This window comes from Pongo pygmaeus, chromosome 5 (genome assembly GCF_028885625.2).
Source record: "Pongo pygmaeus isolate AG05252 chromosome 5, NHGRI_mPonPyg2-v2.0_pri, whole genome shotgun sequence".
In the NCBI taxonomy this organism is placed as follows: domain Eukaryota; kingdom Metazoa; phylum Chordata; class Mammalia; order Primates; family Hominidae; genus Pongo; species Pongo pygmaeus.
This window is the reverse complement of record NC_072378.2, coordinates 158,869,846-158,896,629: the sequence shown is the minus strand read 5'-3', so window position 1 is coordinate 158,896,629 and position 26,784 is coordinate 158,869,846. Positions and strand designations below refer to the sequence as shown.

The 26,784-nt window shown below is 40.2% G+C and overlaps 1 protein-coding gene across 6 annotated transcripts in view; it reads right to left on the bottom strand.

Annotated features, from left to right (window-relative positions):
* TULP4 (TUB like protein 4) overlaps nucleotides 1-26,784 on the bottom strand; it is a 287,119-nt gene that overhangs the window by 186,989 nt on the left and 73,346 nt on the right. For 5 of the 6 annotated variants that reach the window (XM_054491059.2, XM_063666777.1, XM_063666779.1 and 2 more), the window contains one exon: nucleotides 18,734-20,951. In XM_054491059.2, the coding sequence (XP_054347034.2) occupies nucleotides 18,734-18,985 (252 nt within the window). In that variant the 5' untranslated portion in view covers nucleotides 18,986-20,951. Of the gene's footprint in view, nucleotides 1-13,953; nucleotides 14,044-18,733; nucleotides 20,952-26,784 lie in introns of those variants that run through there. The other variant, XM_063666780.1, reaches the window with a different exon arrangement.

Genomic DNA, 26,784 nt, shown 5'->3' with positions numbered 1-26,784 from the left:
CCTATCCACTAGCCCAGCACACAGTCCTACGACCTTACAGCTTTGGCCTAGTGACAATCTTTCTATAGCTCCTCAACATGGAAACCAGTGATCCTGCCACTTGTCCAGACTCCCAGCTGCCAATGGCCTGAGGGTCAAAAAGTGAGTGGTCACTCCTTCTGCAAGTCCCTCTCCATCCCATCCCCTGCATGGGCCATTCACTTTGAAGGCCCTCTGCCCACACTCCACCACTACCATGTAGGGACAGCCTCCTCCCTTGCCTGCACTCCAGAGGGTTATTTACTGATTGTCCAACAACTCTAGACCAGCTCTAGTCTAACTAAGCTAACAAATTTCCGTGCTATGTGCCAGGCTGAACCACACCTTCTCCAATAAGATCTGAACCCCTTCCCAGCTTATCCTCCCTTGCATCATCTCCTTCAGCCCTAGGGTACTATACAGAGTCTCTTTATACCTCACTGTTTCTCTCTTTTCAGTTTATATATATATATATATATATATATATATATATATATATATATATTTTTTTTTTTTTTTTTTTTTTTTGGACAGAGTCTTACTCTGTCGCCCAGGCTGGAGTGCAGTGGCATGATCTTGGCTAACTGCAACCTCCGCCTCCCAGGTTCAAATGATTCTCCTGTCTCAGCCTCCTGAGTAGCTGGGATTACAGGTGTGTGCCACGATGCCTGGCTAATTTTTGTATTTTTAGTAGAGATGGGGTTTCACCATGTTGGCCAGGCTGGTCTCGAATTTCTGACCTCGGGTAATCCGCCTGCCTCAGCCTCCCAAACTGCTGGGATTACAGGTGTAAGCCACCGTGCCCGGCAGTTAATTATTCTTTATATTAAACTTCCTGTGTTTAACCTACTGTGTGGTTTCCATCTCCTAATTGAACCCAGACTGCTACTGAATGTGTGTATGTAGGTATGTGTGTATATATATATACACGTATATATATACGTGTATATACGTATATATGTGTATATGTGTGTGTGTGTGTGTGTGTCTGTTGAACGAGTCTAGCAGCAAAGATATTCCAGTAACAATGAACACCTCTAGAGGCCAGATGTTGGTTTCTAATACCATTCCCCATTGAAACAGCATTCCTCAGAGAAATTACTGCTTCCAGACCCAGGGCAGGGTAAGTACAAGATGATGCTGAAACATCTTGTTAAGCTAGAAAATAAATAAAGAGGTGCCCACTCACCACTGCCAGTGATTGGGGTGCACCAAAAGGACACAAGCCAACCTAAAGGGGCTCCTGCTGGCCAAATCTGGGACACTTTGACCAAATTTGAATCCAAATAATCAAAAGAAATAATCATTGAAGAAAAAAGTGGAAATCCATGAGTTCACAGATAGGTAGGTGGGTGGACAGGGAACAAAAGGAGGCTCTGATTACATCTGTCAGCTGCCAGTATTCATGGAGAGAGTAGTGGAATTGGAAAATCACCATTTTTGCAACCATCATAGAAAAGACTGGCTCATGGAAGAATCATCAATGGATCATAAATCTATGGAAGAAATTCTGATAAGGAATAGGATATTTGCATGGCTTTGAAGTGATCTCTCAACCGATTATCAAATACAGGGGGAAAAAAAACAATAACAACACAGTTGAGAAAATGGATAGCACTTTGGCCAGGTGATCAAAATTAACATCACCAATGAGGGGCAGATAGCTACTGTGCACTTCCACATGTGACACCCTGAAAAGGACACATCATTTATGTAGTATTCTGGCTTGGGATGATTAATCTAAATTTAATAACAAAAACAAAAGAAAAAAGGAAAAAAAAACCCACAAAATACCAAACATTCTATTAAAAAGAAAGAGGAGCATTCTTCTAAAAGGTCAATGTCATAAAATATAAGGAAAAACTGAAGAGCTATTCCAGATTACAGGGGTCTAAAGATACCCAACAACTAAATGAAGTGTGTGGTCCTAAACTGTATCCTGTGTAGAGGAATAAAGAAAAACTATAGAGGATATTTCATCAGTTGACAAAAGTGGAGTACGGAGAATAGTTTAAGTATTGAATTGACATTAAATTTCCTGAAGTTGGTAACTAACTGTACTACAGTGATTATGTTCTTGTTCTTAGGAAATACCCATTGAAGTATTTTAGAGTAAAGGACCAAGATGTACACTCTCAAATGATCCAGGAGGGAAGAACACCTCATATATATAACAAGAGAGAGAAAGAGAGAGAGTGTATGCATGCACATGGAAGTGCAAAGGACAGAATAAAGCAAAATGTTCACAGCTGAATTTGAGTAAGAGTATTCTTTGTACTTTATTCCAATTTTTATGTAAGTTTGAAATTATTTCCAAATAAAAGGGTTTTTAAATAGGACCTTTTATCCAAGGTCCTATTGGACATTCATTAACAAGTTCTCTGGGTAAGCATGCAGCTCTGCCACAGCCCTCAAAAAGAAAGAGACTTGTCTAAAACTACACAGTCCAATATGGTAGTTACTAGCCACATGTGGCAACTGGGCACTTGCCAGCATGGCTAGTCCAAATTGAGATGTGCCAGATTTCAAAGACTTAGTATAAAAAAAGAGTATCGGTTATCAAATTAATAGTTTATATATCGATTACATGCTGAAATATTTTAGATATATTGAGTTAAAGTATATTAAAAATTAATTTCACCTGTTTCTTTTTACTTTTAATGTGTCTATTTAAAATTTAATATTACATATGTGGTTAATATTATGTTTCTATTGCACAGTGCTGATTTAAAATATAATAATGCTTTTTTTAAAAAAGAGGTATTGTTCACTTAAACAAGTGTTTCATTACTAGGGGAAAATTTCAGTTTACATTACAGAGCCTGACTCCCCTAAGGTGTTTTCAATCTTGAAAATAGATAGTTAGGTTTTTCAAAGCACAATTAAAGGAAAACAAAATTTTAAGGCCTAGGAGACAAGCAAAAGCTCTTTGGTCATGTTGTTTAAGTGATTCCCTAATTAGTCACAAATGCCATCTGTAGCGAATTTCCTGAAGAGGTTAAAAAAAAAACCTAAAATTGTGAAAAACATCAAGTGAATGGAGAGACAATAAATGGTTTTTACACTCTTGTTTTCTGTATAAAATTAACTTCCCAAGTCCTAAACATTAACTCATACTGCCTTTTTAAACAAAGCCATCAAACATTTATTTCTGCTACCAAGGAGTTTACAAAATAGACCTTTCTGACAAGGATGGTGCTTTCGAGGTTATTCTTTTTTTTTTTTTTTAAATGTTAAGGTTCTGATTAATGAACTCTTCCTTAAACTCCAAAAATTTAACCAGCAAAGAAAGAATAGAGCTAAAACATACAAATCTCGGTTTTGCCTTAAACATTGTTACAGGCATTATATACAGGGAGGAAAAAGAAAGGCTGGAAGTGAGCTTGACTAGGAGGATAAAGAAAAGTCCCTAAGATAGAGACAATCTCCTCTGTATTTTAGTAGACCATATCTAACTAGGCCAAGTGGAAAAAACGACACGTCAGTAAGAATTCCCTAAAACAGCAACAATGAGGAAGAGAAACCAAATGCAGGTTGCCAGAAGGTATAATAAAAACACCCAGCAATAGAATCTTGGGCAAAATGCACAGGCGTGTTTGTTTTGGAAGTTTGGAGTCAAGGTTGTGGGTGGACCCAACTGGAAACACCAAACTGTTGCACAGTACAAATTCTCATGTTTTTCCTTGTGGCACCCTTCCCACCCATCCTATACCATATCCCAGAGAAATGCCCAACTTCTAGACAAAAACCTCCTAGTAAAATATGATACCCACTGCCCAGTGCACTAAGGATTCATTTCTGTGTTTCTGACTAAAAGCCTCGCTGTTGAAGGCCCAATAGGTAGCTCCACGCAGAGCTGAGGCCCCAAGTCAGGCTCCGCTGGCTTGCAAGGAGGCAGGAAGATGAATGAACTGCACAAGGTGCAGTCTAGAATGCCTTATAGATTAGGCACATTAGTGTCCCGTGTCCCAGAATCCCAAACCTGTAACAGAACTAGTGGCAAAAGTCCCTCCTCCCCACACAGCAGGGACACCTCCCACCTGTACTAACCTCTCACCTGCCTCCTGCCTCACATTCCATTCCCACATTTAGCAACCGTGAGGGCACTCCTCTCCCCTGCTGAGCCATATGAGATGTAACTGGGCAATTCTTCTCTCCACCAACATCGCACTGAAGGGTTATTCTCTGGGTTAGCCACAACTCGTTTTGGGAATCTCAGGCACAGCAGAGATGGTGACAAGGATTGAAAACAAGAATGATGTTGTGAAAAGCCAAATACATAGAATCTAGAAGGTTCCTGAGTTCAATTTCAGCTCTGTCAATTAGCAGAGATGCTTACTTTGGGCAAGCTGCTTAACGTCTCTGTACCTCACTTTCCTCATCTAAAAAAAAAAAGATGACAATAACAGGTGCAAAGCTGCAGAGCTGATGTGAGGATTGAGTGAGCCATAGCACTTAGGATGGTGTCTGGTACAAAATAAATAATATTAGCTCCTCCTCCTCCAACTTTCATATAACTAGGTCTACCTCTTTCCCAGCATACACACACACACACACACACCAGCTCTCAGAATGCTGGCAACAGGAGTATATTCACAGGTGTGTGACTGGAAGTTTCTTACTGAAAGAAGACCACTATGGAGAAAGCTGCTTGGATGCAGACCTTTGGCAGTCCCAAGAAAACAGCTGGTTCTCCCCCAGGTCATTATATAATACAATAAAGCTCACCAGCTAAACACCCCACACACAAAAGATGCCAAAGAGATTCATGGTGCACTACTCGTACATTTGAATAAATATTCAAGGATTATTAGACATTTAAAGAAGACCTCAATTATAAAAAATCTGGGTGGTGGTGGGGAGATTCACACAGAACCACCCCTATACACACTCACACACATCTCTTTAAAAAACCTCAAAAAAAGCAGATCTAATGCATGGAGAAAAAAAATTGTTTAAAACCATAATTCGTATCCTCACAGAAGTATGAGAAAATATAATGCCCATAAAATAAGAACTGGAGCAGCCAGCAGATTAGAACAAGATGTTAGAAATGAAAACCATCATGGCTCTGAAATAATTTTGATAGAAAAGCTTAAAAAATAAAGTAAGGAAATCTCTCAGAAAGTCAAACATTTAAAACTTTAAAAGTCAGGAAGTTATTCTAAGAGGTTAAACATCTGACTAGTAGGTTAGAGAAAACAGAAAATCCAGGATGCAGGTGGGTAGTAATTCTTAAAGCAACAACAACCAAAAAGCCCTGGAACTGAAGAGCATCGTTTCCACCAAATAGGTCTCTACCTTGTTACGTGAAAAAAGTTACTAAAGCACACGATTCTGAAATTTCAGAATGCCTAGGAAAAAGAACAGATGCAGAAACTTTTGAATGTTTTTCAGGTCACATATAAAGGACCTAGAGTAATAATAGTCAATTTTAAAAAGCCCTCATCATGTGCCAGCCACTTTTCTAAATGGCTATAGTAACCAACTGAATCCTTACAACAAATCCCATATGAGGAAAGTATTATTTATAAATCCATTTCACAAATGAGAAAATCATAGTACAGTATGGTACACAAGGGGGATGGTTGCAGGACTGTGCACGTATACCCAAATTCTCACATACTCAAATCCCGCAGTCAGCCCACAAGAACTTGAGCATACAAACGTTGATTCTGTGTATAATCCCCTCCATATAAACATGGATTTTGCATCCCACAAATACTGTATTTTTGATCCGTATTTGATTGAAAAAATTCCACATATAAGTGGATCCACAAAGTTCAAACCATGATAGTCAAGGGACAACTATAAAGATAAATTAGATAATATATTTAAAGTCATGGCATTACTAAGTGATGGAGCTAGAATGTAAACTGAGTCTAGCTCCGAGGTCTGAGCTCTTAACTACTATGCTTCTAACAACTCTGGAAATGTGAAGACAAAATTCTGAAGAAAACTACCTAGAAATCTGTACCCAGCCAAACTATCAAGTGTGAAAGCACAATTAGGACATTTACAGAGATTAAAAGTCTCATAATTTATGACTTACAAATACTTTCTTAGGAAGATACTGGAGATTATGTTCCAACAAAAAGGAGTTTAACCAAAAAAATACAAGATTCCATAAACGAGACATGGAATAAATAGGGGGCAAAGAGAATTCCCAAGATGATGATAAAAAGGAAGTTCGGGAAATCACCTGGGCAGCAGGCCCACCGAGCAACCAATCCAGAGAGCAGAAGGATGACAAAGGACTCCCAGGTGGAGGTCTTCAGGAAAAAAACAAAAACAAAACAAAAAACTAAATGAACTGATAAACCATCTAATTGGTTTGAATGTATGAAATTATACTGAAGATGTAGGAAGGTTTTGCAATAGATAAACTAAACCACTGGGGGGAAAATTTTTATCATGAGGAGAAAAGAGTTAAATAATGAAGGAATACAATCATAGTACCCTACTTGGCTCATCTGGGAATAACAGTGACATAGTTTAAATAGTGTAAACACTGAATAATAACCAATATTTGTGATACAGTAATACTGGAATGATTAGATGATAGAGCAAAGCTGGGTTGAGTGACTATGAAAGAAAGAGAGCTAAATCTCCGCCTAACGAGATGGGAATGAAGTCAATAGACAAAATCCTAAAATTGATTCATCAAAAAAATAATAGTATGAGCCTTTGTTAAGTGGCCAGGACAACAGGTGGGGGGAGGGGGGAGACAGGAGTTAGAACATTGCTATTTTTCATTCTTAGTATTTACCAATATGTATAACTATTACTGTGATAAAAAAATTAACTCACACTACTGAGCTTTGGTATAAAAATAGATAAGCCAGTTTAGGTGAAATGAAATTCTGACCTAAATATAAAACAAAAGTTCCATTTCTGCCTCTTTGCTAGAAAGGTTCCTTGTTCAAAATAAGAATTCCTAAAACATTTAAAAGAGCTATTCCTCGGCCAGGCGCGGTGGCTCACGCCTGAAACCCCAGCACTTCAGGAGGCCGAGGCGGGCGGATCACGAGGTCAGGAGATTGAGACCATCCTGGCTAACACGGTGAAACCCTGTCTCTACTAAAAATACAAAAAATTAGCCAGGCGTGGTGATAGGTGCCTGTAGTTCCAGCTACTCGGGAGGCTGAGGCAGGAGAATGGCATGAACCCAAGAGGCGGAGCTTGCAGTGAGCCGAGATTCAACCACTGCACTCCAGCCTGCGAGACAGAGTAAGACTCTGTCTCAAAAAAAAAAAAGAAGAGCTGTTCCTCAACTCCCTTCAGTTTACAATAACTGGCTACAATTAAGTGTTAGGCTCATGTGTACATTATCATAGTATCATGGTGACTGATGTCTGTTACTTCTTTAAGACTATTATTTCCATAATTGATTAAGCATAGCCAGTGCTGTCAACTCTCAGTTATCCACATTGGTGAAAAAATGCACTGAATTGAATGATAATTTTTACACTCACATTTGATTTTTCGACAATTCTATTTGAATATGAGAGTCTTCTTATGGTCTTGGAATACGGCCCAAACCAAAAGCACTGTCTTCTTTCATGCCACAAACATTTATTACTATTGTTTATTCTCATGACTATGTATGTCTGGTCCCACCTGCCCATCCCGCTTTGCTTTCCACTACTCTCCAACACTTCACCAAACTCTTCCATGTCCAAAACACACACACACCACAGTCATTCATAACTCTGTTTAAGGGTACCTCTTCCCTTCACCTTTTTGAAGCAGTGTCTTATAGATAGAAAAACACACAGACACAAATTCAAATCTCAGATCTGCCATCATCTAGCTCTGCAACCTCAGACAATTTCCTTAACATCTCAGAACCTCAGGTTTCCCAACTGTACAGCAGGGATATTAATACAAAGCTGTAGAGGGATGTTATGAGGGCTACACTAAATAATGGACATAGCACACACACACAAATTACGGGAATATATATGGCAATTGTCATCAGCAAAGACAACATTATATCCATGCAAACGATATCCACCCTCTGACACACATGATAGACGATCCATCTGGGCAAGAACAGTGCCTTTTTCACCACTGTAGAGCCAAAGCCCAACAGTGTCTAGCCTAGAGCGAGATCTCAAATGTTTGCGGAACCAAAATGAACATTAAGGTCCAGCTCACTCCCTGACTCTGCAGGAAGCTTCCCTGACCACACTGGTCCACAGTGCTTCATCCTCTGACCTACTATAGCACTCTGCAGTACATCAGAACAGTACAACATCTGCCACCCATTTCTTCAGACTTGGTCTAAAAAAAGAAGACAGACTCACCAGGACAATGACGTTAATTATGGCTATATTCAGGGAATGTAAGAATATTTTTTAAATACCTAGTTGACTTCATTCACACACTGCTCCACCCTTCCAGTCCCACTATGCAGATCCTTTCTCTCAGTGTTCCCACCGAGGAAATCCTCCGTAATAAAGCTGGCAGATAAAAGCGGAACATCCACCAAATTCTAGTAAGTGCATTTTATCGGTTTAAATTCCTTTCCAGGGTAAAAAACTAGGTAAGTTTCCACTATTCATTTCACTCAATACAGTAAATTTACCTGCAAAAAGTACAGTTAAGTCCTCACTTAACTTCAAGGACAGGTTATTAGAAGCTGAACTTTAAGCAAAAACAACCTGCATATGAAAACAATTTTACCTTAAGCTAACTGATATAAACAAGAGTAAAGATCCTACGTATATACTACATACTAAGTGTCGTTTCACTTAAAGCTGCAGTTTCCAAGAACTTAACAATATTGAGGACTTACTGTATAGAAAAGTCTGAGGGGTTGTGGTTTTGCAATTGATATCTCTTAACATTATATGGTTTTGAAACCTGCCATGCAGATCACTGAAGCCACAAACATTCAACCATGATGTAGCCCTGAGCTTCTCAGCCTCTATTACCAGCTACAGATGATCCCAAGGAGGGCTTTTCTCCACCAACTACGCCCTCTCTGTATTCAATGCACCTCCGGGAGTGGTACAATGGTATAATGGAATACCTAAGGCATTACCTTTAGGTATAATGGAATACCTAAAGGCACTACCTAGGAAGCAAACAAGGTAGATGTGGTCACCTAGCATGCTCCAATATGCTCACATAAACAGAAACGTTGCTTTACCAGAAGAGTTGCATAAAATGAGTCATTAATGCTGAGTCACTAATAAATTATCTCTAACTCAGGTCATGAACACATGATTATGTAACTTTTCAAACTTGACTACAACCACATGCTGAATACATTAAGCACAGAAACAGTCATATCTGAGCACTTGCATAAGTCAAATTATTAAGGCAGCACCCTAGTTTAACCATCTGCCATGGAAATTAATAAAAAGTGTAGCATGCTCAGATGGATAAAATCCCCATTACAAACCACAAACATTTCACAGAATAGTCAAAAGGCACACAGAACATCACTGCCTGTCCAAAAAGGGCAATTTTGCAGGAAAAAATGCATAGGTCCTTGTCCTTGTCAGCCAGGTTCCAACAGCATCTGAGAAGGTGAATACAGTCACATGCTTAGGTTGGGGCTGGGGAACGAAGTGTCCTTCATCTCTCTCAGAAATGCCTCTCTAAAGCCAGAATGTGGCTTAATCTTCTTGCACCACTGAGAAAAGTACGCGCTAAACGCGCTAAATCCTAAGTATTTCTCAAGGCCTTGCTCAAAGATCATCTTCACCATACAATCTCTAGGAAGCCTCATTCTTCATTCTTTGAACAATTCAAAGCTTGCTTCCTAATGGAAATGCAAATAGAGGAAGGCGAAGTTCACGTTTCACCCTCATGCTAGACTGTAGATTCCATAAGGTATAAGCTGGGACTTCTCTTGCCCCCCGACAGTGGCAGATACACACAGCACCTGGCACACAACAGAGATGCAGTAAATACCTGCTAATGCATGTGTTTTCAAATCTAAACTGAGGAACAAAAATCAACAAACACTGTTTCTAGCCTCATGAGTCAGAACAGTAACTGAATTTCCAGGTACTAAGTGGTATTGTAAGGATGGAAAGTAATATACTTAAGTATATTACTTTAAGTACAAAGGGTATAGAGTACTTTACTATTTCATCACTTATATACCATTTTCACAGCCCTTCCAAAAACATATTATCTCAGGTTCTACAACTCTTATAGAAGAGAATTATTATTTTCAATTTACTACTGACTTGAGTAAACTAATGAATGACTTGGACAGGTAAAGCTAGAACTTCTTGGAATCAAGATATTGGAAAAACAGAAACAGAAAGGAAAAAAGAACAGGCCATCACTAAAGGAAATAAAACAGCCCTCCATTATATCCACCATTATAATACCTTAGTTGGTCATCACAAATCTACTAAAAGTCACTTTCTATGTAGAATTTATAAGAGAGATAAAAGAGCTGCAGTGAGTTTTTGCTGGCTTTAATACAAAATGAGTCAACTTTTCCCACTAAAACTGTTGTACAGATTAAGTACATTAAATACTGTATAAATGTTTCAAAATGAAATGGTTTTCTAATCTCTCCAAATGTTGAGAAAGTTGGTCATCACTATGCACAGTGAGGTGGACGCAGAACCTGGCTTGCCAGTCCCCAGTGGCTCTGGGCCTTCTTCAAGAGAGGGTGAATCAGACAATGGTACTAGGAGGGTCTTTCAACTGCAAGGGAGACCATTCTTACAATCTAGAAATTCCCATCCTTTTTGGAATTAAGATGTGTCATACAGTGTTTTTAGGAAAAAGAAAAGTACCTTAGAAATAAATTTTTATAATATTTTTAAAACACTTAAAAAACTTAACATAGATTGTTGAGTCCTCCACAATAGAAAAATAGTAGAGTTCAAGTAAAGAGATTCATGAGGAGGTTTATGCTAGGCATGGTGGTGAAGTGAGCACGTTTCAGATATTATCTGCAAGTCAGATACAGTGGGAGGTCTTGCTAAATAACAAGACTTGGGGACAAGGGAAGCTCAGAGAAATTCCTGAGTTGCGAGCTGAACTGACTGGCTGGTCTAGGGCCATCTACTAAAATGGGGAAACAGTGCATGGAACTGATCTGAGGGTTCAAGGGGCAGGGGGGAAATGAGTTCTGTCTGGGTGACCGATAGTCTGCGAGGCCTGATTGGTGTCCACTTTTGTATCTCATATATCAAGTTGGAGAATGACGTCTGGGACTGGAAGGAGATGGCAGACAGACAGAGGTATCTGGAGTCATCAGCATGTAGGGAGATTTAAAGCCAACATAGAGAGGAAATACAGAAAAATATGCATGCCTGGTGCCCGTTAACATTTAAACATGAGGCAAAAAAAAGAAAAAAAGGCAGAGCCAGCAAAGAAGGGCGGAAAGCAGAGGCCAGAACAGTAACAGGAAAACCAGGAGAGCCTGGTGTTCTGGACAACATTTCAATTCTGCTGATGCTACTGAGACATCAAGTGCAGTTTAAAAACAAAAACAAGGCCGGGCACGGTGGCTCACGCCTGTAATCCCAGCACCTTGGGAGGCTGAGGTGGGCGGATCACGAGGTCAGGAGATCGAGACCATCCTGGCTAACACGGTGAAACCCCGTCTCTACTAAAAATACAAAAAATTAGCCTGGCGTGGTGGCGGGCGCCTGTAGTCCCAGCTACTAGGGAGGCTGAGGCAGGAGAATGGCATGAACCCGGGAGGCGGAGCTTGCAGTGAGCCGAAATCACGCCACTGCAGTCCAGCCTGGGCAACAGTGTGAGACTCTGTCTCAAAAAAAAAAAAAAAACAAAAACAAAACACCAAAAACCTATGAGTTTAGCAATGTGTGGTCATTGAGAAGGAGATCATTTCAGTAGAATAAAGAAAGAAAGCACACTGAAGTGGGCCAAAAAGTTAAAGAAAATGTTTTTAAAAAATAAATAAATAATTGATATTCTAAACAATGAGAGGTGAGGAAGTTAAGAATGACAGGGTACATTGATCTTCCAATAAGTTTTACCAAACGAGGCAAGCAGATAACTACAATAAAGCATTATCAGTGCAACCAGAGAAGTCTGTTCAGTGTACAACAGGGACAAGCGGCAGGGTCAGACAAAGCATATCGGAGAAGATGTACCCAATCCAAGAATTCAGGTGAGACCACTGCTACAGTAGACGTGCCCTTATAACAAAACGAATTCCAGCAACCACACATAACTGCCTGCTTATTCTCAAGTCAAAAAAATCCTGTTGGCCGGGCATGGTGGCTCAGGCCTGTAATCCCAGCACTTGGGGAGGGTGAGGCGGGTGGATCACCTGAGACCAGGAGTTTGAGACCAGCCTGGTCAACATGGCAAAACTCTGTTTCTACTAAAAATACAAAAATTAGCTGGGTGTGGTGGCGGGCACCTGCAATCATAGCTACTCAGGAGGCTGAGGCAGAAAAATGGCTTGAACCTGGGGGGCAGAGGTTGCAGTGAGCTAAGATTACACCATTGCACTCCAGCCTGGGCAACAAAGTGAGACTCTGTCTCAAAAAAAAAAAAAAAAATCAATCCTGTTAAATGACAATCAGTACTAACCTTGATTAATTTGCACGACATCTATAATATCTGTAAGAAACTGTTTCATAGAATAAAAACATTCCCAAGTAATTATTTTCTGAAATAATCTTCATTATGGAACATACTCATTATTTTGCCTGACATACCTGCCCACCTATTGAGGACTCTTTTAAAAGAAAAACTCATCTTTCTTGAATTACTGCTTCACAGTAAAAGGACATATAATTCTAAAAAAGCATCACTTCTCAGCCAGCCACGAAGAGTCCCCCTTGGAGTTTCAGTAGGTAAGCACACATCTATTCCTCTTCTATAACACTGCTAATCAAAGGTTTCAAAAGAGATACTGGCAAAAGGATTATTTTGTTTCCGTCCCCAAATGCCATAGAAAGTTGCTTTGGGAAAAGTTGGTTTGGTTGATCATTCATCTTTTGTGGTAGTGGTTCTTTTCTATGAAAGGTGCTTTCAGGATTGAGGGAGGCATATATTTTGACCATCTGATTAGAACCATTAACATATTTACCAAATATGAAGCTATTTATCACAGGTTAAGAATTCCTCTACTATATGTTTCACTCTGGCAAATACAGCTAATACCATTTTATCACAAATTTCTAACAACAGAATACACAATGTGAGAAAGGCAAACTAGTCTCAAAGACTAGACAAATATTTATCACAGTATTTAATTTCAGATTCAATTTATCTAACTAAATACATTTATAATTCCAAAACTGTTAAGATTTGTTAAATACTTACATAATATAAAACAAATTTTACATACTAGCTGAGGGTGAAATAAATTATCTTTCATTCAGATTTTTTTCCTTTTTAATTCAGTTGCGAAATTAGCAGATGACTAGATCTGACCCCTTCAATTTAGTTAGTTCCGTGGCCAGAAATAAAATCTTGCAATGGTTCTTTCAGTAGTGTTCTTAAGGGATGGCCGGTGGGGACACAGGGTTTTTCTGCTTCTTGTGGTAGAAGGGAGTGAAGATAAGGTAACTAAGTATGGGCAGAAATGAGTTAAATGTCAGCCTTCCCAGAAATGAAAAACCAAATTAAATAAAACCCAAGGTTTCTTTTGATGATTCCCTTAAATGAAGATACAAGTTCACAACCCCTGATTGAGAATCCTTAGAGACAAGTATTTTGAATTCAGAATTTTTTAAATCTTAGCAAAGTCCTACAAGGGGAGCTCCTGTCAATTATCTAGTGCCACCCACAGGTCTGGGCAGCCCCCATAATAAAACACAGTATTTCTGCAGCTGAAGTAATGGAATAATAACAATCAGCAGCTTCACATCAGTCCAGGTCAAGTCTTGCCATTGAAACAATCATACAAAAACTTGCTATTTTCAGAGCCCTTAGATTTAACAATCGTGAGCTGGGAACAGTGGCTCTTACCTATAATCCCAGCACTTTGGGAGGCTGAGGTGGGCGGATCACTTAAGTCTAGGAGTTTGAGACCAGCCTGGGCAACACAGCAAAACCCTGTCTCTACAAAAAAAAAAAAAAAAATTTGTAACTAGCTGAATATTGTGGCATATGTCTGTAGTCCCACCTACTTGGGAGGCTGAGGTGGGAGGATCACTCAAACCCAGGAGGCAGAGGCTACAGTGAGCGGTGACTGTGCCACTGCATTCTAGCCTGGGCAAGAGAGCGAAGCTCTGTCTGAAAAAATTAAATTAAAAAAAAAAAAGATTTAACAATTGAGGATCAGGGATTGAGGACTTTTATTTAACACAAGTTATAAGAAAATAAAGTTGTAGGAAAATGTTAGACCCCTAGATTCCAGTTCTCCTCCATACAAGCTGCATGAATTTAGGCAGGTTATTTAACATCTTTAAAGCCTGAGTTTTCTTCCCTATAAAATGGAAATAATGATATCTTCCCATGAGTCTGCTGTAAACAACATGAGGTAAGATGTCTGAAACCACGTTGGGCACTGGGCTGATGACCATCAAACTGAGATCATCAAACTGAGATGATCATCAAACTGAGATGACCATCTCAGTTTGCCTGGGATTTTCCAGGTATTAACACCGACAGTCCCACATCCTGGGAAGCTAGGAGAACTGGTCACTCTACTTGACAGGCATTCAGTAAATGGAACATATTCTTTTCTTTGCAGAGGGTAGGGGAGAGTAGAGACAGGGTCTCACTATGTTACCCAGGCTGGTCTTGAACTCCTAAGCTCAAGCAATCTTCCCGCCTCAGCTTCCCAAAGTGCTGGGATTATAAGCATGTGCCACTGTGCCCAGCCAAATGGAACAGATTCTAATATGAGGAACAGAAATTAACTAAAAGTAAAAATGCATCAGAGTGAACAGGCAACCTATAAAATGGGAGAAAATTTTTGCAATCTACCTATCTGACAAAGGGCTAATAACCAGAATCTACAAAGAACTTAAACAAATTTACAAGAAACAAACAAACAACCCCATCAAAAAGTGGGCAAAGGATATGAACAGACACTTCTCAAAAGAAGACATTTATGCAGCCAAAAGACACATGAAAAAATGCTCATCATCACTGGTCATCAGAGAAATGCAAATCAAAACCACAACGAGATACCATCTCACACCAGTTAGAATGGCGATCATTAAAAAGTCAGGAAACGACAGGTGCTGGAGAGGATGTGGAGAAATAGGAATGCTTTTACACTGTTGGTGGGAGTGTAAACTAGTTCAACCATTGTGGAAGACAGTGTGGCGATTCCTCAAGGATCTAGAACTAGAAATACCATTTGATCCAGCCATCCCATTACTGGGTATATACCCAAAGGATTATAAATCATGCTGCTATAAAGGCACATGCACACGTATGTTTATTGCGGCACTATTCACAATAGCAAAAACTTGGAACCAGCCGAAATGTCCATCAATGATAGACTGGATTAAGAAAATGTGGCACATATACACCATGGAATACTATGCAGCCATAAAAAAGGATGAGTTCATGTCCTTTGCAGGGACATGAATGAAGCTGGAAACCATCATTCTCAGCAAACTATCACAAGGACAGAAAACCAAACACTGCATGTTCTCACTCATAGGTGGGAACTGAACAATGAGAACACTTGGATACAGGGCAGGGAACATCACACAAGGGGGCCTGTTGTGGGGTGGGGGGCAGGGGGAGGGATAGCATTAGAAGAAATACCTAATGTAAATGACGAGTTAATGGGTGCAGCAAACCAACATGGCACATGTATACCTGTGTAACAAACCTGCACATTGTGCACAGATATCCTTCAAAAAAAACCAAAAAAAGTAAAAATGCAATGTGGAAAAATCATGCAAAACAGTTTCAGCAGTGAGACAGCCAGACCACTGTCTGTGAATTAGAATCTTCTCTTTTGTGGTAGGCAGAATTCTAAAACCACACTCCCTGGTGTGCACACCCAGTGTAATCCCCTCCCCAGGAGTGGAGGTGAGCATGGCCAGCTCAGGGGTGCTATTTTTCAGACAGGGAAAGTCAGAAAGATTTGAAGCTACAGCAGATACTCTCCTTCTGGCCTTGAAGAAGCAAACTGCATGCTGTGGAGAGGGCCACATGGCTGGGACTAGTGAGGGCCTCTAAGACCAGAGGTCCTCAGTCCTACAACCACAAGGAACTGATTTCTGCCAACAACCTGAATGAGCTTGGAAGAAGGCCCTGAGCCTCAGAGGAACTAGCAGTCCTGGCTGGTACCATGTTTCCCAGCCTGGGAGACCTAAGCAGAGGCCCCAGACATACCATAACAAGGCTTCAGAACTACAGAACTGTGAGACTAAAGATGGGTAACATTTTAAGCCACCAAGTCTGGGGTAATTTGTTACATAAGAATAATAAAAAAAAAAATTTGAAGAGTATCCACTTCAAAGGTACAGATACGTGTGTGTGTTGGGGGGGATAATGAGTGCATGCCTGTATGTATATGCCCAATATATTATTTGTAAAACATAATTTCTTGCATAAAACCACTGTTTTTTAATGGAAAAAGTTCAAATTCAAAAGAAGCTTCTTAATAAATTAAACTCAGTGGAAAAATGAATCTCAAAATACTCTTGGCCTTACAACTAAAACTTTCATACATTGATGATGAGGTGTAAATAGTACAGCCACTTTGGAAAACAGGCAATTTCTACTAAACCTAAACACATGCAACACTATGACTTAGAAATTCCACCTTCTGAATGCACAGGTCCATACAAAGACACGCACACAAACGTTCACAGCAGCATTAGTCACAACAGCCAAAAACTGGAAGCAATCCAAATACCCAGGAACAGAAGAAAAACACCAGGTATCTTCCTTCAGTGGAAAATTCACATCAATTAAAAAGAACAAACTAATAATATACACAACAGGGATGAATCTCACAGACATCATGTTGAGTGAAAGAAGCCAGACACAGAGAGTATGTAACGAAGGATTCCATTTCCATTAAGCAGTGACAGAAGTCAGAATATGAGTTACTTCTCCGGAGGGGCGTGCTAGGATCTGAATGCTTCCATCCCCACAAAATTCAATGTTGAAACCTAATCCCCATGTGGTGGTATCAAGAGGTGGGGCCTTTGGGAGGTGATCAGGTCTTGAGGGCTCTGCCCTCATAAATGGGATTCCTACCCTTGTAAGATAGGCCCAAGGAAGCTCCCTTGCCCCTTCCACCATGTGAGGACACAGGAACAAGGTGTCATTTATGGAGGAGAGAGCTCTCACCAGACACTGAAACTGCTAACATCTTGATCTTGACTTCCTAGTCTTCAGAACTGTGAGCAATAAATTTCTGTTGTTTATGGATTACCCAGTCTAAGATATTTTGTTTTAGCAAGAGGAATGGATTAAGACAGAAAGTAAAATCTGGGAAGGAGCACCAAGTACCTGTAACTGGTGCTGGAAATGCTCTATATTTTGATATTGTTGGCGCTTACATGGGTGACTGCATATAAAAATAATCGAGAGTTAAATTTAGTGCACTTTACCGAATGTTTATATTGCTATGATCTCAATGTTTGTGTGCCCCCAAAATTTGTATGGTGAATCTCCCTAGGTGATGGTAATAAGCGGTAGGGTCTTTATAGGAGGTGATTAAGTCATGAGAATGGAGCCCTCATGTATGGGATTAGTGGCCTCATAAAAGAGGCCTCAGAGACACTCTCATCCTCTTTCCACCAAGAAGAAATCAAAAACTCTACCATACTAGTCCCCGATCTTGAGACTTTCAGCCTCCCGAACTGTGAGAAATAAATTTCTGTTTATAAGCCACCCTGTCTACATTTTGTTATAGTAGCACAAATGGACTAAGACCTATACTTGAAAAATATTCCTGCTCCTTTACAATAGCTATTTAATAACCATTTAATGACATTTTTAAGATGCCTGAAATAGTCACGGATTCCTCATTTTAAGAATACCCAAATAAGCTAGTGAAGAGTAAAACATGAATATTGCGAAGGTGCTATACAAGCATAACTTTGCAAGAAATTATCAATCACGCTCTTCTTTAAAACACAATGCCTAACACTTAAGTATTGCTCAATAAATGTTGGTTGCATGAATTTCATAATCCCACTGCTTATATTTTAGAAGCCCAGAGGAATCTATATGTACAAATATATGGCATAATAGCCTCAATATACTATACCCTATACATGTGAAAAACTATGGTTTTTGTCTATTAACTACTTCTTTACCTCCAAGTACAAAAACATACAAGCCAAGTGTTAAGCCATCACCAAAGGAACATAGATGTTAACTGTGCAAGCTAAAGGCAGCACCACTTTCATTTTTCACACTGTCAGTGGGACATCAGGGGTGGGGGTAACTCTTTGCCATGTAGACTTGGAGCACAAAAAGTTGGTTAGGATCATCTAATTTAACCCCCCACCCTGGTTAGAAAGTGCCCTGGCCTCCCTACTGCTGGGTGTCTTCCCACTGCCTGGACTCTCTAAGAGACAGTGCAGGGAGAAGACAGCAGGGGTGCCAGGGACAACTGACCCACTTGGGGAGGGGCAGCCTACTGTGAACTGTGTCCACGTTAGCATCTTTCCTGCCAGAGCATAAGAGACAGAACTCACAGTATGGGAAGTCTCACTTGGCAGCAAGTCTATGAAACTGAAATGAAGGAAGTTTCAAGTCCACAAGGGGCTCAAAAACACCACTGGAAGTGACCAAAAAGTGAAACAAAACCACAGCTCACCTCGCTATTGTGGCCCCGGAGGTTGAAATTTATCCTCTGTGGAGTACTCCTGTCCCTGCGACAGTGACTAGAGGTGAAAGTCACCCCAACCACTCCTCGCCCGTTGCCCGTGGCCAGCCAGCCTTCCTCATAGTAGCGTCTCCTGCACACAGGCTTCTCCTTCTCACTCTTGGGGACACGCCCCTTCCAGGACAGGCACAGGATGTTGGAGTCGCTGCAAAGCACAGGCCCATGTTCTACCGCTGCATACATACTTTCTTCAATGAACTGTTTTACTTAAAAAGTAACACTAATGCTGTGAAATTTAAACCAATTTCTTTCATTGGTATATGTGTTTTTGTGGTTGGCTTGCGTTGCTTTTTTCCCCCTTTAATTAAGACTGACCTGAATCTAATTAGAAGGTCAGTATTTTATAAAGATCCACCGAATGCATAGTGAAAAAATTCCTCTATAAAAGATGATGGCAGTCTTCTAAGAAAAGGTAATGCTTAAAAAAACATGGGGTCCATTTTTATTTTCAAGTTCTCAGAGGAAGAACGTGCTGATCCTTTGGAGAAAGAGCATCGTTAATTAAGTGGTGATCAAGAAACGGTTTTATTCTTTTTACTCCACTTGGTTATTCTCATTCAGCCTGAGATTCCAGTTTAGTGTAATATGATTCCAGAGACAAAGGGTTGCAAATACATAGATTTCAAGTAACTTAAGGCTTTAAGAATCCCTCTAGCTCGAATTTTTCTCTTCAAAAGTTCGGATGCAGAGACAGAATACATAGGATCATCTTCCTTCTGAAGCTACCCTCTAGCATCCTTCCTGAACTAGACAAATTTCTGCTGCTAAAGCTGAAAAAGATTGCATAAAGGGAAAAAAAAGGCACACAAACCGTGCAAAACAGACCAGAGTTTGTGCAGACAAGAGTCCAAATTTTAGGAAGAAAAACAGACTCTCTCCTTGTTGTTTCAGAACCAGAAACTTTCCACCTCAAAGCTTGGCCCTGTGTCCCCGGGGAACGCAGGGCTCCATCGGACTACTCCTCCACCAGCCGGCGCGCCCCTCAGTGCCATAGAGGCTGGAAAGAAGGCCCCTTCACTCAAGAGGCAGAATGTTCCAGCGCTCTTACAGTGGTCCCAGTGTTTGCTGTGGGTGAGTCTTAAATCCTCTTGCTGACAAAACAGAGCCACGCTGCAAGATTTTGTTCCTTTTGCTCGTCTCCCTTCTCACTCCCCCAGTTAGCACTCCCCTTTTCTGCTCCTAAAGATCTTTTTCCATCTTGATGAAAAAAGCTAATCTTAGAATTAAGTCCATCAGGTAATCTTCTCATATGCAAGTCTTCTTGGACTTGACAGGGAAGATAATCCCTTAAAACAAAAGCAGAAGCCAGAGTCAGATTCCCCCAACTGTCTCCCTAGAGAGTGATCGTGTTTTGCTGATGGGTGCTTTCCTGTTCACATTCAGAGACTGTCTCCAAACACCACACCGCTAGTCCAAAAAAAGAAAGCTTTGCTTGGATTTCCTTGATATTTATTTTATAATTATTGGTTTCAATTGCTATTTTACAATATTATCCTATAGATGCAGGAAAAAAAAGGGGGAAATAATAAATTAAAATATGTCAAATACAGTTAATTAAGATAGGCAAAGGAATCAGTTCATTTTTCAAACTTGTCCCATCATACTTGAACTTGCTTTCCTCTAGCCATAACCACAGTAGGAGTTATTTTTCAGTCTAGAATTTTAATCCGTCCAAATCACCAAACCTACTGAAAAATAAAGTGCAACAAACACTGTGTGAGCTGCTGCAATGTTTGAAATCACACTTCTTTCTCAGTCACCTTCTCACTTAGTTTCTTCTTTAAACTGGAGAATATTTTTGTGGTTTAATCTGTGCAAATTTTTTTTTCTTCTTTTTGCAGACTTTCTTTACCCATGCAGACCATATGGAAAATTGGCCATTAGTGATGTATTTTTCTCCCCGGGCTCCTGAGCCCAGTGGTGTCAAGTTGCTCCATCTGATTCTTAAATTAATTTTCATCAGTTGTAAAACTCTCAGGTGTGCACAAGAATGAGCCTGTCTTCCCGTATGAATGTGTAAGTACAGAAAGAAGATTTTAAATGCACATAGACACACACTCTTCAACTGCCATACGAAGCGTCTGTTTCCCCAGTCATTTCAGGAACCATCAGATTATTCACGGCTGGGAGGCCCTGGAGTCTTACAAATCTGTCAAAAAAAAAAAAAAAGATATAAAATTAAAAAACTTTAAAACACTGAAAAATAAAAGTTTTAAGAATAATTGCTGAAACTGAAATGAAAGACCCATCTTTACACTTACATCAAATGGAGCTACTGACCACACTGAATGGTAAAATCCAATAGTGAAAGGATACACCTCACCAGACTCAAGACAACACACAACACATGACAGTTCTGCCTGCCACTGATCTTTGTATTCAATTTGTCAGCAGCTGGGCACATCTGAATGAAATTATAACTGCCATTCTTCCACACTGAACTGTACTTTCTAAGACTCTGAACTCCGAATGTGAGACTCTACTCCTCCAGAGACCATGGTCACTGTTTAAGCAGGCATCCTCAAAAAGGAGACTGAAATGACTCAGGCAAGTTATCTGGATTGATTTTTTCATGATTAATAAAAGATATTTCCTCAAGACACAAAGCAGTAAGGGCCTTTAAAACTCATCCATCCCTGATGGCTGGCAGGTCTCAGAGCAAAGCGCAGCTGTTTTCTAAGCTTTGAAGTGGTCTACCAGCAATAAAGTTCTAGAGAATCTCTCTCTAGCAAATCCATTCCATCTTATTCCTACTGCCTGAAGTCCACGCCGCATCACATCCTCTACAAACACGAGAACACTCTGTCCCTAACTTAGTCATCCTCCCCGTCCTCTGGCCCCGCCAGTCCTTCCAGAAGGCAGAGAGTGGCCTTTCTCAAATTCAGCAGACTCTCTCAGTCCCCTGGGGCAGCTGAAGCAGCCCAGCCCCACCCCACAGGAACTGGACACTGCAAGGGAAGGGAAAGGCCCAGGTGTTCGCATTTCTAACAAGCTCCCAAGAGATGCTAATGCTGCTGGTCAGCGAGCCAGGCTTTGAGAACTACTGGCCTGTAGCATCAAGTCCCAGCAAAAGACCCTACTTTCATCATAATACTAGGACATAATTTGCCTTCTGCCGTGTTCACATTTGTATCCATGGTGCAAAATCAGCAGTGGGTCAAACTGCAAGCTCTTTAACACTAATCAAGGTAGAGGTACCAACTGCACCAGTAGTCATAGAAAAAAAAGAAAAAAAAAAAGCCAGCCTCACTTAAGAACATCTTTGATATGGCAGTAAAAATTATTAATTTTATTAAACATCAGCCCTTGAGTACATGGTTTTTAATACCCTTGTGTCCCAAAATAGTAGGTACACATAAAGTACTTCTGTGGACTACTGAAGCACCATGGTAGTCCCAGGAAAAAGCATGTGTTATACAGTTTAAGTTGCAAAATGAACTGCTTGCTGTTTTCATGGAATACCACGTGACATGGTTGGAGTGTTTGGCCCCGCCAAATCTCATGCTGAAACGTAACCCCCAGTGTTAGAGGTGGGGCCTGGTGGGAGGGGTTTGGATCATGGGGGCAGTCCCTCATGAATGTCATGGTGCTGTCTTCTGATAGTGAGTGAACTCTCACGATACCTGGTTGTTTAAAAGAATGTAGCACCAGGAGTTCGAGACCAGCCTGGCCAACATGGTGAAACCCTGTCTCCACTAAAAATACAAAAATTACCTGAGCATGGTGGTGGGCACCTGTAATCCCAACTACTTGGGAGGATGAGGCAGAAGAATTGCTTGAAACCAGAAGGCAGAGGTTGCGGTGAGCCAAGATGGCACCACTGCACTCCAGCCTGGGTGAAAGAGAAAAACTCCGTCTCAAAAAAAAAAAGAGTGTAGCACCTCCCACCTCTCTTGCTGCTCCCGCTCTAGCTATGTGACACGTTAGTTCCTTGTCACCTTCTGCCATGTTTGTAAGCTTCCTGAGGACACACCAGAAGCAGATGCCAGCACCATGCTTCCTGTAAAGCCTGCAGAGCCATGAGCCAATTAAAACAATTTTCTTTATAAATTACCCAGTCTCAGGTATTCCTTATAGTAATGCAAATGGGCTAATACCCCAAGTTTACTAAAAAGTATGAATGACAAATTATGGTTGTTCCAGCTGGGATATTTGGCCGACATTTTCTTGAACGTGAACAAAGTAAGCCTGCCACTTTAAGGAAAACAACTAACAGAATTTGTTGTTGAAAATAAAAACTGAGCTTTCAAGTTAAATTTAGACTTTTGCGAAAATCAGCACTCATCACTATGAGCTTGCGAGGCTGAATTTTCTTGTAACTGGGGGTGATGTTCATGTAACTGGGGGTGATGTTAATAAATGTGAATTTTTTTATTTTTTATCTCATATTTCATTATGCATCAATATTTGGAAGACTCACATACTTGGTAAACCAATATTTTCCAAATGACCAACAAAGATGATAGAAATTATACTTGAGTAAAAGATCCATTCAAGGTACAAGACTTTGGGAGGCCGAGGCAGGGGTCACCAGAGGTTAGGAGTTCAAGACCGGGCTGGCCAACGTGGTGAAACCCCATCTCTACTAAAAAATACAAAAATTAGCTGGGTGTGGTGGCAGGTGACTGTAGTCCCAGCTACTCGGGAGGCTGAGGCAGGAGAATCAATTGAACCCAGGAGGTGGAGGTTGCAGTGAGCCGACATCACACGACCGCACTCTAAGTCTGGGTGACAGTGAGACTCTGTCTCAAAAACAAAACAAAACAAAAAAAGTGCAAAGAAGACAAATGAATTTTAATGTAACCAAGGATGAAAAATTCACTGATATAGTTCATTCAAATTCTATATTGCAACTAATCTTTGAGAAACTACCACTTGTTGAATTTTAGTGTGGTTATCAAAGAAAAATATCCATGATTATCTGAAGACTATTAAAATCCTCCTTTCTTTTCCAATTATATATGTGTGTGAGGCTGAATTTTCTTCATATACTTCAACAAAAACGACATATTGCAAGATTAAATGTAGAAGCAAATATGAGAACCTAGCCATCTTTAAGTAAGCCAGACATTAGATATTGCTGCCAAAATATAAAACAATACACTCTTATTATTAAATGTTTTAGTTTTAGGACAAGCAGTTGTTTTCATAAAAATATGTAACTTATTCAATGGGTTTATGTTTTTAATAAATTAGGGAATATTTTTTAATTTATCAGTTTTATTTTATTTTATTTTTTTGAGACACAGCCTCACTCTGTCGCCCAGGCTGGAGTATAGTGGTGTGATCGCAGCTCACTGCAGCCTCAACTTCCTGGTCTCAAAAAAATCCTCCCACCTCAGCCTCCTGAGTAGCTAGGACCACAGGTGCACACCACCACATCCAGTTAACTTTTGTATTGTGTGTAGAGACAGGGTTTCGTCATGTCAGCCAGGCTGGTCTCGAACTCCGAGGCTCAAGTGATCCACCCCTGCTCAGCCTCCCGAAGTAGCTGGGATTACAGGTGTCAGCCACTGCACCCAGCCAGTTTTAATTTCTAATATGGTAAATATCAACAGATAACCACAAAAACAAAAGTTCCTTTGGACCTTCAATAATTTTTATGAATATAAAGGAGCCCTGAAACAAAAAAGTTCAAAAATCACAGACATATACTAACTCTCTAAAATGTAAATCTATCTATCTTTCCTTCTTCTTTATTTTGAAAAGGGGTCTCACTCTCACCCAGACTGCAGTGCAGTGGCGCAATCTTGGCTCACTGCAACCTCCCTTGAACTAGGCTCAAGCAATCCTTCCACCTCAGACTCCTGAGGAGCCGGGACTACAGGCGCACCGCTGCCATGCCTGGCTAACTTTTTGTATTTTTTGAAGAGACAGGGTTTCCCAATGTTGCCCAGGTTAGTCTTGAAAACTCCTGGGCACAAGTGATCTGCCTGCCTCAGCCTCCCAAAGCACTGGGATTAAAGGCATGAGCTACAGCGCCCAGCCAAATGTAAATCTTAAATAACTATTTTATTAAGGTATATACGATAAATTTCCACAGTTAAAGCACAGTTTTCCATCTCATATATACTATTAAGGTTTTTAACCAAACTTTAAAAATATCTTTAAAATCATAAAATGCCATATATGCTAGACAAATATAGCAGTTTTTTTTTAAATTCCACTTTATTATGATTCAAAATGCATAATGGATACAAAAATCTAACAACAAAAAAGAACAATCAAAGCATCTGAATTACTGAAAGGCTAGTGCCAATTTTATCAATACCATTAACAAAAATGAGTGGTGTTGGGCATTTCACTTCCTTTCTTACTGCCTTTTCTCATAAAGATGAGAAAACGAGAATGGTAACTAAACTGATTTAAGTTTCCAAGGAATGATAAGAATATCGTCAAATCAACACTAGTAAGGGGGGTTGGTATAAAATGATTAAAAAGCAACTATCAGATTGAAAGCAGAAACTTGAACAGATATTTGTACGCCAATGTTCATGGCGGCATGATTCACAGTAGCCAAAAGGTGAAACCAATATAAATTACTTTTTTTTTTTTGAGACAGGGTTTCCCTCTGCCTTTCAGGCTGGAGTGCACAGATGTGATCACAACTCACTGCAGCCTTGAACTCCTAGGCTCAAGCTATACTCCCACCTCAGCCTCCCAAATAGCTGAGACTACAGGTGCATACCACCAGGCTAGCAAATTTTTTTTTTTTTTTTTTAATTTTTGGTACAGACAGGGTCTTATTATATTGCCCAGGCTGGTCTCAAACTCCTGGGCTCAAGCCATCCTCCCACCTCAGCCTCCCAAAGGGCTGGAATTACAGGTGTGAGCCACCATACCCAGCAACAACCCAAATGTCCACTGATGGATGAACGGGTAAACAAAATGTAGTATATGTACACACACACACACACACACACACACACACACACATGCACACACAATGAAATATCATTCAGCCTTAAAATAATTCTGATACATGCTACCAAACGGATGAACTCTGAGGACATTATGCTAGGTGAAACAAGCCAGTCACAAAAAGACCAATACCTTATGACTCCAGTGATATGAGGGACCAAGAGTAGATAGCAGTAGGATTCATAGAAACAGTAAGTAGAAGGGTGAGTGCCAGGGACTGAGGGGAGGGGAAATAAAGAGTTAGTGTTTAATGGGTATAGAGTTTTAGTTTTGTAAGATGAAAAGAGTTCTGGAGGCAAATGGTTGCAAAATAATGTGAATGTACTTTAATACTACTGAACTGTACACTTTAAAAATGGTAAAAATGGGCTGGGCACAGTGGCTCACACCCATAATCCCAACACATTGGGAGGCTGAGGCAGGAGGATGGCTTGAAACTAGGAGTTTCAGACCAGCATGGACAATATAGCAAGACCCTGTCGTTACAAAAAATAAAAAAATCAGCCAGACATGGAGGTGCACACCTGTAGTCCCAGCTACTTGGAAGGCTGAAGTGGGAGGATTGCTTGAGCCTGGGAACTCAAGGCTGCAGTGGGCCATGATCACACCACTGTACTTCAGCCTGGGTGACAGAGTGAGACCCCATCTCAAAAAAAAAAAAAAAAAGGTAAAATTGGTAAATTTAATGGTATATATATTTCCCCTCAATTTTAAAAATGAGATAAGTTGGTTAAAAAGCAACTATTCATATAAAGCCTTTCAATAACAGATTGAAAGTAAATATTACTCAGCTTGTCATTACGATGTTTTTTACCCTGAACATTGTAACACAGGCCCAAGAGCAATCCTGGGTGTTTTCATTAAGAATAAACAATGCTGACCTCCACAGACATTATTAGAAACAAACCTGTTTCTAATAATTACAGCTTATTTTCAGAACATTCCTGTATATCAGTACAAAACCCATACCTGCTTTTAGGATATTAGAATCTTAAACCAAAGAATACATGTGTCTAATTGAATCAATGACCTGCTAGGGTTCTAGATGCCAGTAATGAAAC